This window comes from Nelumbo lutea, chromosome 6 (genome assembly GCF_056320005.1).
Source record: "Nelumbo lutea isolate HS-2025 chromosome 6, American lotus-T2T, whole genome shotgun sequence".
In the NCBI taxonomy this organism is placed as follows: Eukaryota; Viridiplantae; Streptophyta; class Magnoliopsida; order Proteales; family Nelumbonaceae; genus Nelumbo; species Nelumbo lutea.
Window position 1 is genome coordinate 12,651,914 of NC_142689.1, and position 16,391 is coordinate 12,668,304.

Below are 16,391 nucleotides of genomic sequence, written 5' to 3' on the forward strand. Positions count from 1 at the left end.
CTCGACTTGATAACTATTTCGTTTGAAGCCAAATATCTTCAAGTGCTTGCAAGTTGAAGTGCTCACGAGTAGCTCAACTCGCTTACACGATGGGTGATCATTTTAGCCTAAGCTAGAAACTCTAGGATTGAGCGGTTGAGCCTAGACCTGCTCATGGGCTGGGCCAGGCTTTCACTCTGCATTAATGGATTTTTTTAAGGCCCAAGCCTAAGCCCGGCCTGACCATCAAGCTTACAACTTAGGTCCGAGCCTAGCTCTCATAAAAACTCAAAATCCGGGCTTGAGCCCGAATTCGAAGTATATAGCTCACGCCGCTACTGAAGCGGCTAAATAGAGAGAGAGAAATTATAAAGAAAAAAAACTAAAAAAATATATATATTAAATTATAATATATATATATATATATATATATATATTACAATAAATATTATATAAATAAGTTGGGCCAGACTTTTTTTCACAAATCCCGAGCCTAGCCCAACGCACAATCATGCTTGGTGTTTTGGGCCCGATAACTGGTCTAATGGAGCGTAGGCTTTGTGTTTAAGCTCGCATTGGACACAGGCGCACAAATTTCCGTGCTGGGCTTTAGGTTAATACTTTTGAGTTTAGTGCAACGCACATATAGTTAAATATATGTTCTTTTGTATGTGATTCCGTTGTCGTCCAGCGGTTAGGATATCTGGCTTTCACCCAGGAGACCCGGGTTCGATTCCCGGCAACGGAATTTTATGTCTGTGCTTTTATAAAAAACACATTTATTTATAATAGATATATGTGTTATTTATAATATATGTTTTATATATAGATCTTATAAATTTATAATATGGTATTATAATATTTTATATAATGTGATGAATAAAATAAATTTATATACATATTATATATCATTTAATATAAAATATTGTACATGTGTAATATTTTTTTAGATATAAAAGATAGGCCTAAAATGAGGCCCGGGTCCGTGTAGTGTAAAGCCCGGCCCGGCCGATGATCAACTTCACCTCGTAGTTCAGGAAGGAAGTTTACATTCTACTTCCTGCGTACATGCATGCATTCCTGCCATGTCACATCTCACAGATGATCCTGTAATGCCAATTTTCTCCTCGTTTTTTTTTTTTTTTTACAATTTTATGCATATTGATACTAAATACAGGTAATATAATAATCTTCTAGGGTAAAACAGTCATTTGAGGCAACAAGAACACGCTGTAGTGGTCACCACTCACCAAGGCCCAAGAGAAGAGGAAGGCAATGATAGAAGTGGTGAGAGGAAACATGGCGAAAGATCTGACATCCCTTCTCATCGGGGAGGAAGGCTACCTTTAACTGCACTGAACCCCACTCTAAAGAAGCAACTTTAGACTTCTTCATTTTTCGATCTGCAAGCAAACCCTAGTTCTCCTCTCCTCTCTGAAATTTAATCCTAATTTTCTCTATATTTCATTGGGTTTCACTCCATCTAACCCCTCTTAACCGACCGCCCGGTGCTGTCATGCTGTGTCCATCTGAGGAATTGATCTGATGCAATTTCTATCGCTTCGAATTTCTGGGCACTTTTTCGTTTCGAATTACAGTTCAGATCGAATTGAAGCACTGGAAGCTTTCATTTTCTGAACCCTAATTGAGCTTTCGTCCATGGCGAAAGAATTCAATGTCCCGCCCGTAGTGTTTCCTTCCGGCGGGAATCCCGGAAGCGGTCCGCAGCAGCGGCGGGTCCCAACGGCGCCGTTCCAGCCACCTCGCCCTGCAAACCCAAACCTCCCTTTTATGTCATTTGATATTGGATCTGCTCCTCCACCAACATTCTTCTCGGCTCCTGTTTTTGGTGCAACTAGTGTGGGAATTGGTTCTAGCTTTGAGGACGAGCCTCCCCTACTTGAAGAACTTGGAATCAATACTCGCCAAATCTGGAGGAAGACTATCTCGATCTTGAACCCTTTCAGAGTAAATGCCAATCTCCATGAAGATGCCGATTTGTCAGGTCCATTTATCTTCCTCATTGCTTTCGGTCTCTTTCAATTGCTCGCTGGAAAGATCCATTTTGGCGTTATCTTGGGTTGGGTCACTTTCGCCTCTTTTTTCCTCTACGTTGTATTCAACATGTTGGCGGGTCGCAATGGGAATTTGGATCTCTACCGTTGTTTGAGCCTCCTTGGCTACTGTATGCTGCCAGTGGTGATCTTTTCGGCGTTTTCATTGTTTATTCCTCAAGGAGGAGTTGTTGCATATTCCATGGCGGCTGTTTTTGTGCTTTGGTCGACGAGGGTCTGCACATGTCTTCTGGTTGAACTTGCTTCCTGTGGGGATGAGCATCGGGGTTTGATAGCTTATGCGTGTTTTTTGATCTATACATTGTTTTCTCTGCTAGTTATATTTTAAATGGGGTCGTTTTTAAGTGTTAGGAACTGAATTCCCTCATTGGGAGTTCCATTTCTTGTAGCTTTAACTCTTTACCTTTAGCATTCATTTTCACTCTGTTTTGATTTACATGTAAAGCCTGCCTATTTTGGCTCTTGGAATATTGATGATGGAAATGCAACTCTTTCACCAATTCAGCAATTTTGGTGGCTGAGCAATTGTTTTGTGTTTACTTTTGTTTTATTTTGAGTACCTCATTTTTTTAATGAATTTATTTCTATTGTAAGATTGCATGCTGTAACTAGGTTTCAACATTTAATTATTGCTTTTTATTTTGAATTATTTTGTTCCTAGTTGCACATGTTGGGTGTTTGTAGAATGGGTACATGGAGTAATGATATGTGCCGCTGAAGGCAAATATTCCCTTTTAATTAGTTGCTTTTTGTTTGTCTTATGATTATGCTTGATTCTTCTTTCCTTTTCTTATAAATTTTCTTTTGTGAACTTTTCTTGGTGACATGAATTTCTTTTTCTCTCTGGAAGTTATATAGTTACATATGATTACAAACTTGGAAAGCACTTGGTGTTATTGGAATGAAATATATGTTGACATCTGAAAACACTTGACATCATATGTTTATTTTAAGATGTTCGCCAATTTTAAGTGTTTTGCTTTGGCATTGCCAGATATTTGTTTCGCTAAGATCTGCGATGTCTCTATATGTTGCAACAGTGGTGTCTTTTGCATTGGTTGCTATTGATGACAGTTCTTAAGAAATGGAAGAAAAGGACCTGTGAATAGATCTTGGTAGTAGAGTGGTTGGAAGATCAGGTTATTGGAAGAAAGGTTTGAAGATGCATTATGTAGTGGCGAGTAAATAATTATACAACCCCAAAAAATATGGCCTTCTTTGAATAAGGAAAGAAAAAGATATTCAATTTTTAGTTGCTGATGGCTTGAGATGATCTTCTACCAATAATGTTAATGGGCATATTGGATTTTGATTGCAACTTTTCTCAAGGATACAATATATTTCCTTATCATTTATATGGTGCAAAATTATATATATGGTACATGGATTTAAACTTAAGAGGAGAAAGCTCATCAAGTAAACTACTTTGCATATACTTGTTGACCATATCTATCAAAAAAGAAAAAAAAAACTTGTTGATCCTTGTAACTACTAACAGTCATAATTGTCAAAAGTTAGTTTGTCTTGTTTTTTGGAGAAATTAAGGAGTTTGAAATCATTGACCTACACATTCAGAGTTTATATTTGTATTTTAGTTTTTTGTAATCTGCACGTACATCTTTTGCTGTTTGGTTTGCTAAATCCTTAGTTGAGATGAAATAATGAATTGATAGAAGGGTTTCAGGTGAGCCTGGGGTCTCTATTTAGTCAGGGTTCTTTGTGCTGTCCTTTAGGGTTTAGGTTACCTCATTCCATTCAGTTTAGGGATTTGCATGTGGGAGATTCCTCTATAATGCTTGGATATAATGAATGAATAAATAATTTAAGAGGCTTCGCAGAGGCTTGCACTTAGGTTGTTGGGAGAAAAATTATCCTTTGTTTGTTAAAGTGGAGATTTTAATGGATCACGGAAACTTGCTTTCTGTTTCCTCTGTGCAACTGTGTTTGTATGACAGGTCAGATATGGTCATTATGTAAATGTAGCAGAAATTATCAGGTAAGGGAAATTCAATGTTTGCATTCCTCCTATTTGAGAAATATGTCATTTACGCCAACATAGCTGTTCTTTTTTCACCTTCTAAATGTTAGTAGATTTATGTGAATATCTTAGAAATTCCCTATATGCTTTAACTTGGCCTTTCAGTCTTGCTATTATAAGTTTACTGTGATTGCTCATAGGATGAGATGGATTTGGTTCAAGAGTGAGACACCATTTTCTGGAGTTTATAGTGTGAATAAACCCTAGTTGATTCTAGGTCAAAATAGAGAAGAAGAAAGAAGAAAGAAAAGAGAAAGAAGAAGAAGGAGAGAAGAAGAGTGTTCGGCCAGACTAGAAGAGAGTATGAAAAATCACTCTCCTAGCCGACCCACTTGAATTTTATTCATAAAACTTAGAGTTACAAGAAAGACAATTTTGTCCCTCATAGAAGATGGGACACATAACTTAAACTCAGATACAATAGACCTTTCACTTTCAAGAAGATACACTAGAATGACCAAAATACCTCTGACTCGAGCATTCTAACACTCCCCCTCAAGCTGGAGAGTATATATCATATAGTCCCAGCTTGTTACAAATGTAATCTATTCTTCCCCGAGTCAATCCTTTTGTGATCTACCCACTGATTTCCTGAGCTCACATGATATGTAGTTATTACCCCACTTATCACTTTCTCTCTCACAAAGTGACAATCCACCCCAATATGTTTAGTTCTTTCATGGAAAACGAGATTGGATGAGATGTGAACAGTAGCTTGGTTATTACAATATAGTTTCATGGGTTTGTTAATTGAGAAACCCATCTCCTGTAGTAAGTTCTTTAGTCATACTAGTTCACATGTGGTATGGGCCATAGTCCTGTACTCTGCTTCTGCACTACTTTTTGCCACCACTGTTTGCTTCTTGCTCTTCCAAGTTACAAGATTGCCACCCAGGAAGGTACAATACCCTGTGGTTGACCTCCTGTCTGATATAGAGCCAGCCCAGTCAGCATCTGTGTACCCTACTATCTCAAGAGTTCCTCCCTTTTGGTATAACAAACCACGACCTGGAGCACCTTTTAGGTACCTAACAATTCTCAGAACAGCTTCCCAGTGAGGAACCCGGGGATGTTGCATAAACTAACTCACCACACTCACAACAAATGATATATCTGGTTGGGTAATAGTCAGGTAGTTAAACTTTCCCACCAACCTTCTGTATCTTCTAGGATCATCAAACCCTTCACTTGCATCCACACTTAACTTGGCATTGAGTTCCATAGGAGTCTCTGCTGGTTTAGCACCTAACAACCCAGTTTCTTCAAGTAGATCAAGAACATATTTTCTCTGACATAGGTTGATCCTCTGTTTTGACCTCGCAACCTCTATTCCTAGGAAATACTTTAGCTTCCCCAGATCTTTCGTATTGAAGTGGTCCTGTAAGAATTTTTTCAGCCTGTTAATTCCATTGTTGTCACTTCTAGTTATGACAATATCATCCACATACATGACTAGCAAGATTTTCCCATCCTTTGAATTATAGCTGAACACAAAATGATCAATCTGACACTGTTTCATCCCAAAGGCCTTCACCACTTCACTGAACTTGCCAAACCATGCACGTGGAGATTGTTTCAGTCCATAGATTGCCTTTTTGAGCCTGCACACCTTACCAACCTCCCCCTGAGCAACAAATCCTGGTGGTTGCTCCATATACACCTCCTCAACAAGATTACCATGTAGGAAAGCATTTTTGATGTCAAGTTGTACAAGAGGCCAATCATACATAGCAGTTAATGAGATCAACACCTGAACTGAACCAATTTTAGCCACAGGAGAGAATGTCTCCATATAATCTACACCATATAACTGAGAATAGCCCTTCGCCACTAACCGTGCCTTCAATCGTTCCACACTGCCATTAGGAAGATGCTTCACTGTATAGACCCATTTACACCCAACAGTGTGCTTACCAGGAGGAAGGGTGGAGAGTTCCCATTTACACCCAACAATCGTGCCTTCAATCGTTCCACACTTCTTTTTTTCCCTTTCCTTTCTTTTCTTTCTTTATGTGCAAGGTGTGCATGAGGTGCATGCCTCAGAAGCATAAATGCTTCCGGCTAGCATGTGCCTCGGGGAGTTTTGAGGCCGCCTTGCCAAGCATATGCCTCCCACACCTTTTAAAACATTGGTGCAAATAAATAAGGGTTAAATATTGAACTTGAACCTTGTTGAAGACATCTCGTAACTGTCAAATCTGATGTCTTTCCCATAGGTGTTCCAACATTAGTTGTAGTATCCTCATGCATATCCTTAATTAGGTTTATATGGTCTATATGCCTATTGGAACTCCTTTCTATTCCAAGATCCATCATATTATTATCTCTAAGGACTCTATCATATGCTTTCTCTAGATCAATGAACACCATATGAAGATCACTTCTCTTCTCTCTTAACTTTTCTATCAATTGACTCATAAAAAAGATATCTTCCAAGGTTGATCTCCCTGGCATAAACCCAAATTGGTTCTTTGATATACTTGTTTCATGTCAAGTTTCATAACATTTGGTCAATTATTCTATGATTTCTATCCCAATGTTTCATAGTGTGGCTCATGAGTTTGATATTTATTACAACTTTGTATATTGCCTTTGTTCTTAAACATAGGAATTGTACTGTTCTTTCTCCAGTTAGTGGTAAGATGAGGCAAAGTTGACAGAGATTGTTTGGTCATGTTTATAGACAATCAATGGCTGCAGTAGTGAGAGGGAACAAGTTGATACAAGAAGAAGGCTCTAAAAGAGCAAGGGAAGACTAATGAGAGCATGGTCTGAACTCTGAAGTAGTCAAAATGATTTAGAGACTTGCATTTGACAAAAACATATCTCTTGATAGAGCATAATGATGGGATAGGATTCATGTAGCTGACCCCAATGATTGTAATTAAGGTTGAGCTGAGTTGAATTGAGTTATTCAGTGATCTAACTAATCTCCTTGTGGCTCTTCTATCTTCTGTTACAGGCAAGGTGTGCACTTTGTCTTGTAGATGAATACTTCAATAATCATCTTTATTTCCCATAAAAATAGCCTTATTGTTTAGCCAGGATGAGCGATGTATGATTGCCTACTTTGAAACCATTATGACTTAAATAACCAAAGGGTGAGTCTAGAGGATTAGGACTAAAGATAAGGATTGGTTAGGTTAGAAAAGATCTTGAGTTACTAAATAACTCAAGATGGTTTGGTCATGTGCATAGAAAACCATCAACAACACTTGTAAGAAGTGATTTGTTGCAAGTTGAAGGGGCTATAAGGGCTAGGGGTAGACCAAAAAGGAATGGGTAGTAGTAAGTAATGATTTGAATGCCAATAGTTTGAAATTGGATATGGCATTAGATATGATTCATGTAGCTGAGCTTATATAGTTGAGATAAGGCTTGGATGATGTAGATTTGTCCTAGATAAATGCAAAGATAAATATTAAAGAAATCTGAGGTCATATAGCTGACCTCATATAGTTGCGATGAGTTTTGGAGAAAACTTCAAAATCGTGGAACCCATTGTTTTAAATTGAACTTTGGGATGACATTTGGTATGACACAAATGGACGAAATGTATTCAATAGGTCTTTTACTGTTCTGCTTTTCCATTTATTGACTATTCATTTGAGAATTCTTCATAATTTTTGGGGGCTGTTCTGTTTAGGTATTGGTTTTCTACTTTCTTATATGCAGTAAATATTATATCAGTGGCTTAAAACCTGGTACTTCTGTATCCTCTTTTTGATTGGCAAATAATAAAGAGGGTGAATGTGTGTGTGCAAGATTATAAAAGGAAAAGGGGGGTGGGTATGTAAGTTGGTTTTGGAAAAGGTATGCAACCATTTTTTTTTTATTTTTATAAATAAAAAGGTATACAACCCTGTAGGTTGGGGTTACTTGAATTGAGTTTTGGAGATGTGGATTAGGTGAGAGGTGGAGGTGGATTAGGGGGTATGTGCGAATTTGTCATTATTCAATCTTGGTGAATGGTTCAACAAAGAAAATTTTCCTATAAGGAGTGTTCTTAGACAGGAGGACCCGCTTTCCCTGCACTCTTATTGTGAGTGTCCTCAGTCAGCTATACGGTAGGGCTGATAGGTTGGGCTTGTTAGGGGGATGGAGGGTAGGAGAGGATGGTTTAGTGGTGACCCATCTATAATTCACAGATGACATCCTTATCTTCTGTTGGGATGTAAGGGAAGAGGGGGCAAGAAAGTCATTACTGAAGTGCTTTGAGGTGATCTCCAATTTGTGTTAACCTTTGAGAAGAGCTGTATAGTAAAATTAACCTTTGAGGAAAATCATATTGGTAAAATTAAGCTTTTCTAATCTTCTAGTCTACTATCTCTCAGCCCTAATAGCAAAAAAGGTTAGATAAAGTAATAAGAGATTTTGTCTAGGAACCAGGTGACTCAAAGAAGGATAATCTGATAAAATGGGACAAACTGTGGAAAAGTATATAGTGAGGAGGTTTAGGTTTTGGGAGATTAGGACTAGAAATATCTCTTTTCTTGGTAAGTGGCTTTGGGGATTTTCTTTAGAGTCTGAGAGACTTGCATAATGTGATTAAAAGCATCCATGGGTTGTTGGCTAATGGATGCATGCTGGCTTTCATGCTAGAGCTTTATTTTATCACCTAGATCCTGCTACCCTCTCTTTTTTTCTTCACATCAGGTATGATGTTCCCAATGGTAGTGTTAGTGGTGTTAGTGAAGGGATATTTCAGTCTTTGTACTTGTTGAAAATGTTGATGTGTACGGTTATGTTAGTTTGAGTGCCTCTTACTTAAAGAAGGGCACTTAAGTCTTTTCCAATAAGTTAATAATATAATAACAGGTCTGGCTGAATCTAGGGATAACTTTTTCTCTAATTCGAACCAACCTTTCTCTCTTTCCTCTCTTTTCTCTCTTCTTCTTTCCTCTCCTACTTCTTGCTGTTTACTTTACTTTACAGTCAACGAACAAGACAGAATTCTAGGGCAGGTCAAACTTCAACATGGTATCAGAGCCAGGTTCACCAAATCAGACTTGCTAGAACTCTGTCTTCTGCGCATTCAAATTAGGGTTTCTCTTGGGTTTCTCAGCTGTGAGTTGGAGATTGGGAAAAGGGCTGAAAAGGAGTGATCGCCCTCTTCCCTAGGAGGTTCCTATGCCTCCGATTGTGTTGTTGGTGATTGGTTGCTGTGGTTTCTAAGCCCTAGTTAGGGCTGGTACGTGTGGTGCAGTGGTGTCTCAGCCCTTCGTGTGGTTGGCCTTCAGGCGATGAGGTAAAGTTTTTTTTTTATGCATATTTTTCTGTTATGGAATACATGAGAGGTGTAGTACAGTTCACATGATGGGTTTTTCAGATTGCAGTATGCTAGGGTTTATGCTAGGGTTTATTCTAGTTTGTGTGTGATTCGAAGGGCAATAGTGTCTACTTAATGGTGAAACTTCCAGTAGTCGTGGATTAGGGTTGGTGGTGTTACAAGTGTGGTTTTCAACATTAGATATCGCTGAAATCAGTGTGTAGACTTCGGTGAGTAGGGGTTGTGGTGTTACAGTTTTCAGCATTTAATACTGCTGAAATCAGTGTGCAGATTTCGGTGAGTAGGGTTTGTGGTGTTGCAGTTCTCAGCATTTATTACTGTATAAATCAGTGTGCAGATTTCGGTGAAGTGTCTATGTGTAGTATGTAGTGTGTAGTGCTCAAAATTCAGTGATAAGGGAGTTCGGCAATGGCAGATAACAGTGATAGTAAACCTAGTGTCATGATATCTACTGACTACCTGAATGTCCAAATGACCTCCATTAAACTGAATGGAGAGAATTATGTCCCTTGGGCCAAGTCTGTAGAGGTTTTTCTGAAGGCGAAGAAGAAAGTGAAGCATATAAGAGAGGAGAAACCCCCTGCTAATTCTCAAGAGTATGAAGACTGGGAACAAGAAGATGCACAGATCATTACATGGTTGTGGAACAATATGGAACCCAAAATCAGTGTGAACTTCATGTTTCTTGACACAACCAAAGAGGTGTGGGATCATGCTAAGAAACTGTATTCAGGTCAGGATAATACCACTAGGGTATATCAACTGTATCGGGAATACTTCAATATGCAATATGGAAATTAGAGCCTTGAGGAGTACTATGCCAGTGTGAGGAATATCCGTAATGAGTTAAATGTCTATCATCCTCTCACTTTAGATGTCAAAGTTCAACAACAACAGCGAGAGCTGCTTGATGTGACACGGTTTCTGGTGGGGCTGAAGTTTGAGTATGAACCAGTACGAGCCCAGATACTAGGGGGATCTGCTCTTCCATCTTTAGAGGAGGTGTTTGCTCGTCTTCGGTGGGCTTCCATTGGATCTATGGACTCATGTCTCCGATAAATCAGCATTTGCAGTGCCGAGAGGTTGAGGTGGCAGAAGTGGGGCTCGACGAGCCCAGCCTGGCGGGAGTGGTAGTGGTGGATCTACACATATCCATGGTGGTGGTCGTACTAGAGGCAGAGATTCAGGGGGAGCTCGTGGTAGAGGACGTGGTTCGGGTCCATGGAAGTGTACTCATTGTGGTTTGGATGGACATACCATTAACTACTGCTATGACTTACATGGTCCTCCCTCGACGTGGGCCAACCATGCCATGACTAGTGACACCAGTTTTAGCTCTAGACAGGAGAATCGGTCAGCTGACCCGATGCCTTCTACTCCCTCAGATGGTCCAGGCAAGGAGATGGTGAGTGTTCCTTTGGATGAGTATGAGAGGTTTGTTCAATCCAAGTTGCAGCAGTACACAGCTTCCTTTGCACACTCAGGTATGGCTTGTTTGACATCCACACCCAACCCTTGGATTATTGACTCTGGAGCCTCCGATCACATGACGGGAACTCCAGGTGTGTTTTCATCTCACTCATTTCTCAACATCACAATCTGTTACCCTTGCTAATGGCTCCACATCATCTATCTGTGGTGTTGGTAATGTTGACCTAGACCCTATATCCCTATCCTCTGTTTTATATGTACCTAAGCTTCCATTTAATCTTATGTCTGTTAGTAAGCTGACCAAGTCCCTTAAGTGCTCCATCACATTTTACTATTCTATGTGTGTTTTTCAGGATCTCAAGACGGGGATGAAGATTGGTGGAGGGCATGAAGCCGGTGGACTGTATTATCTTGATGGTGGTGGACGAACGTCAACAACCCTTCAGTCATCCATTTCTCCTCTCCAGTGGCATTGTAGATTTGGTCATCTTTTGTTGAAAGTATTGCAGTCCTTAGTCCCTTCATTGAGTCAACTTTCTGTTTTAGATTGTGAGTCATGTCAATTTGGGAAACACCATCGTGTTCCTTTTCGTTCTAGGGTCGATAATCATGTGTCGAGTCTTTTTTCTTTAATTCATTCAGATGTTTGGGGTCCTTATAAAGTGATGTCATATAATGGATACCGATATTTTGCTATTTTTGTTGATGACTGTTCAAGAATGACGTGACTCTATTTAATGGACCAACATGGCATTATACACCAAACTTCATGTACCTACACTCCGCAACAAAATGGGGTTGCTGAGAGAAAGAACCACCATCTTGTCGAAATGGCACGCTCCCTCATGCACCACATGAATGTTTCCAAAACCTTTTGGAGCGATGCAATGCTCACCTCTTGTTTCTTAATTAATCGGATGCCCACGTCTATCCTTGATAGTCGTTCTCCTTTTAGTGTCTTATTCCCCAACATGTCTCTGTTTCCGCTTTCTCCTCGGGTATTTGGGTGTATTTGCTTCGTTCATAATCTGGGTCCCGGGACTAACAAGTTCGATGCACGTTCCCTGAAGTGTATTTTCCTTGGTTATTCCCGAACTCAGAAATGGTACAAGTGTTATCATTCCAGTTCTTGTCGTTCCTTGGTATGTGCTGATGTTACATTCATCGAGTCTACTCTGTTCTTCGTGGGGTCTGGTGCTGTTGCTTCCTCCACATCACGTGTATACACATCGATGTCGGTTGACCGTCCACCCATCCGTCACGTGTATACACATTGCCCGCGTGCACCGGTTGTAGCTCCTCCAGCTTCATCACCGTCGACAGATCCAGCTCCAGCTTCGACACCAGCCTCCGACCTAGATCTTCCTATTGCCTTCTAGAAAGGTAAACGTACTTGCTCCCTTCACCCTATTTCCAATTTTGTTTCACTTACCCACCTCTTCGCCTCCCATCGCTAGTTCATATCTTTGTTATCCTCCGTGTTGTTCCTAAAGATGTCCAGGAAGCCCTTACCTCTCTAGAGTGGTGCTGTGCTATGGAAGAAGAGCTCTCTGCTCTGCATCATAATCATACTTGGGATCTCACCGCTCTTCCTTCTGGGAAGCAGGTTGTCGGTTGTAAGTGGGTGTATAGTGTTAAGTACTTGCCAGATGGTCGTGTTGAGCGCCTGAAGGTGCGACTGGTTGCCAAAGGGTACTCCCAAACCAATGGCATTGACTACATAGAGACACTCTCCCTGGTTGCTAAGATAGGGTTGGTTCGTGTCGTCATCTCCCTTGCAGTTATGTATGATTGGCCTCTCCATCAGCTAGATATCAAAAATGCCTTTTTGCATGGTGATTTGCTCGAGGTCTACATGGAGCAACCACCCGGGTTTGTTGCTCAGGGGGAGGATGATAAGTTATGCAGACTTAAAAAGGCTATTTATGGACTTAAACAGTCCCCTCGAGCATGGTTTGGTAGGTTCGGTGAGGTGGTCAAGAAGTTTGGTATGAAACAGTGCCAAGTTGATCACTCTGTCTTCAATTTTGACTCTTTTCGGCAGGCAAAATAATATTGGTGGTGTATGTGGATGATATCGTTGTGACTGAGAATGATAAAATGGGCATTGACAGATTGAAGGCATTCCTACAGGAACACTTTCAGACAAAGGACATTGGCAAGTTGAAATACTTTCTGGGGCATAGAGGTAGCAAGATCTAAGCATGGCATTAATTTGTGTCAGAGGAAATATGTGCTTGATTTATTGGAAGAAACAAGGTTGTTGGGTACTAAACTGGTTGAGACACCTATGAAAACAAATACGAGGCTAGGCAATGATATAGGTGAAGTATTTGAAGACCCTGGCAGATACCGACGACTTGTAGGCAAACTAAACTATCTAACCATTACTCGGCCAGATATTTCATTTGCGGTTAGTGTGGTGAGTCAGTTCATGCGCCTTTCTCTCTTTCCTCTCTTTTCTCTCTTCTTCTTTCCTCTCCTACTTCTTCCTGTTTACTTTACTTTACAGTCAACGAACAAGACAAAATTCTAGGGCAGGTCAAACTTCAACAGGTAGGGATGTCAAAATTTAGGAAGTTGGCATTAAAAGCAAATGATGCGATGGTATTAAAATGTGTGATAGTGAGAAACATTGGGAAGCTAAACGGAAGTATCGAGTTTTTGAATTGCTGTCTTGTAGAATGATTTTTAGGTTCAAATCCTGAAGTTGCAGATGTAGAATGCTGGGCAAAACTCAAGTGGGGAAGATTAGGTTTTCCAAGAGCAAAGAAACTTGGCCCTTGTATGTTTCTTTTCAGTTTTAGGTGGAAGCAAGGGGCAGAAGAAGCTTTGGCAAGAGAAAAACTTGGCAAGGTTTCTTGTCTTGTGCTTGGATAAGTAACATCCAAAGCAAGGAAGATCTTTAATCAAAGAACGTTCGTGCGGATTGATGTATTTGGGATACCCCTGCATGCGTGGACTGCGTAGGCATTCATGGAGATTGGGAATGCTTTTTGAAATAAAAATTGGGAACAAATCCGGTTGGCAAAAGTTCTGATTGAAATTGAGAACTAATTTCATTCCTTCAAAATTTGATCTATCTTACGAAGGGGAAAGATTTGAGGTGTGGGTTGTTGCGACCCTACTTTTGTTAAGGTTGAAAAGGTCAGGGAGATAGGACCTAAAACAGGTAAGTGATGATGTTAGGTTTTTGCGGTTGAATTAGGGAGAGGAGCTAAAGGAGATGAGGGGCCTAGAGGGAGAGGAAGAGTTAAGGAGGATGAAGAACAAGGATGCCATTTTTGAAAGTTTTAAGGGCATTATTGGAAAACTTAATGTTTTGTTCACCAACAGGGGTAGGTCGAACTTAAAAGGGGTTTGGACTACGTAATACAAATGGTTGGTTTAGGTCTAACTTGGGCGAAGCACTTTAAGTGGCCCTAATAGAATCAAGCTATTTTTTTTTTTTCTTTTTTTTCTTTTTTTTAATAGGACATGGTGCCTCAAGACAATGAGAGGATTTGACAACTATGGATTTTCAAAAGGTGTCGATGTAGAAGGTTACAAAGATTACTTATGGCACATCACAATTTTTTTTTTTCTGAAAAGAGGTAAGGTATCTTTTATTAAAGATCAAAGGAGCAGTATACATGAGGTATACAAGTGAAAAAAGAAAAGGAGCCAACAACCTCTCGAGACCACACCCAATCCCAAAAGAAAGGGGCGGAGGACTGAGGCTACAAAAACTAAGACAACACTACAATTAGAGGCCATACACCCAACCCTATAGGGCCAGCATCCAACCTCTATTGGCCCATCTCTAAAGAAACAAAGCGGGACAAAAAACAAAAGGCATTCATTAGAAGGCCCGAGTGCTCCTACCTCTACCTCTTCTACCCCTTCCCCTAGTGCTCCGACTCCCTTGGGTGGGGGGGGGGGCAGCAACCATAACATCATAACATTCCCTCAACAATTTGGACTTTCTACTCCCAAAAGGAAACATAGGAGAGTCTGAAGAGTAGTTTGACCATGAACTTTCTATTTCTTCCTGAACATCATAACATTCCCTCAACAATTTGGACTTTCTACTCCCAAAAGGAAACATAGGAGAGTCTGAAGAGTAGTTTGACCATGAACTTTCTATTTCTTCCATGATCTCCGACTCGGAACACGTGTCAACCCAGGGAGGGTGGCTTTCTGCCTCCTTAGTGATCTTGACTTTAAGCCAATCCTGGACACATGGCTCTTGATCAACTTGGTAGGACACTCCAAGAAGCTTCCCAAAGTTGATTGCTTTATCCACCTGCAAAGCAACTGCGTTTTGCATGGGGTCCATTACCCCCTCCTTCTGTTTAGACAGAGGCTCACACGATATAATCCTAGAGGAAGTGGCCTCACCTTGGGCCAGAGACGAAGGTGAATCTGAAAGCTCATCGGAGAGGCAACCAAGAGAGGGTTCATCTTGAGCTCCAAAGCTGGACGAAGGATCTTGGTGGGATAGGTTCTCACCACCCCTAAGAGGGGGTTCCTTAATAGCTTTAAGCCGCTGCCGCACTGAACTTAGCGGAACCAGACCCTAGGAGAGAACAGATGGGATGGGCTTTAGAACCACTCTAGACGAGCTCGCCCCAATTACAACCTTACATGATCCATAAGAGGCACTTTCGAGATCGGGTTCGGGTTGACCCACATAGGTTTTAGCGGGCCCCAAACTGGAACCATAACACTTTGGTGCCCATCCTGCCCTCTTGAAAATTTTGCAAAGAAATTGAAAATTGGAACTCCCACCTAGAAGGGCAGATAATGAGGAGGGGGGCCTCTCAGACTGTAACCTCCGACACTTGAGATTTTGTTGACACAAAATCTAACTTGCCTCCCAAAACCACTGAAGTCGAGTTTGAGTTCCCACTCATCAAGATTGGCTGTCGATGGGAGGAAGACTCGGACCCCAAATTCGCTGGTGCTAGTAACAATTGCATCGCCCTTCCCTTTTCTCCTCTAAAGACCTCAAGATGGAAAGCTTGTAACTTCTTCCTTTTTCTTCTTCTGTGCCAGTGCTTTTGACTCGTCCTAGGGGGAGGCGATGGAAAGATTGAACCTTGTTTTGAAGCTTTGATAAGGGGCGGAGCCAACTTCGCACGGTTAGAGTGGCACGCAAGGTAGTCACTAGCCGGGGGCTCGCAGTCTTCAATTGCAATTCTCAAGAGGTATCTAACTCCCCCCACCACTAGAACTGTGGTTTTGGGAATATCACAAACACCTCTGCTCCAAATGAGTAACCGGAGGGCTTCTAGGTTTTTCCAGGTGAGGTTGTCCGAATATGCCGAGATGAAGCTGCCAACTGCATCTCCTATCTCCTTAAAAACCGTTGGGCACCAGATTGAGAGCAGCACTCCGAAGATTCTGATCCACCACTTTTTGAAGCCGTGACTTTGTCTTTCCGAGCAATCTACCGAGGTCCAACGAGACAAAGTAAACCTCACCCCATTAATGTAGTGGCTTTGAGAGTAACGCTCCATAAGCCTCTTCCTCTGAAGTGAAAATCGAAGCCATTGTTAGAAGAAGGTAGTGGAAAGATGAGAAGGTTCGTGGATCA

General features: G+C 40.9%; 1 protein-coding gene and 1 non-coding gene across 2 annotated transcripts; both read left to right on the forward strand.

Annotated features, from left to right (window-relative positions):
* The first annotated feature begins 655 nt into the window (after nucleotides 1–655).
* TRNAE-UUC (transfer RNA glutamic acid (anticodon UUC)) lies at nucleotides 656–727 on the forward strand. Its single transcript has one exon. It is a non-coding gene; the product is annotated as a tRNA-Glu (tRNA).
* Nucleotides 728–1,216: 489 nt separating this feature from the next.
* Nucleotides 1,217–2,579, forward strand: LOC148847393 (uncharacterized). The gene has a single exon (XM_088949883.1). The coding sequence runs from the start codon at nucleotides 1,639–1,641 to the stop codon at nucleotides 2,380–2,382; it is 744 nt and encodes a 247-aa protein (XP_088806009.1). The 5' UTR covers nucleotides 1,217–1,638; the 3' UTR covers nucleotides 2,383–2,579.
* Nucleotides 2,580–16,391: the final 13,812 nt, after the last annotated feature.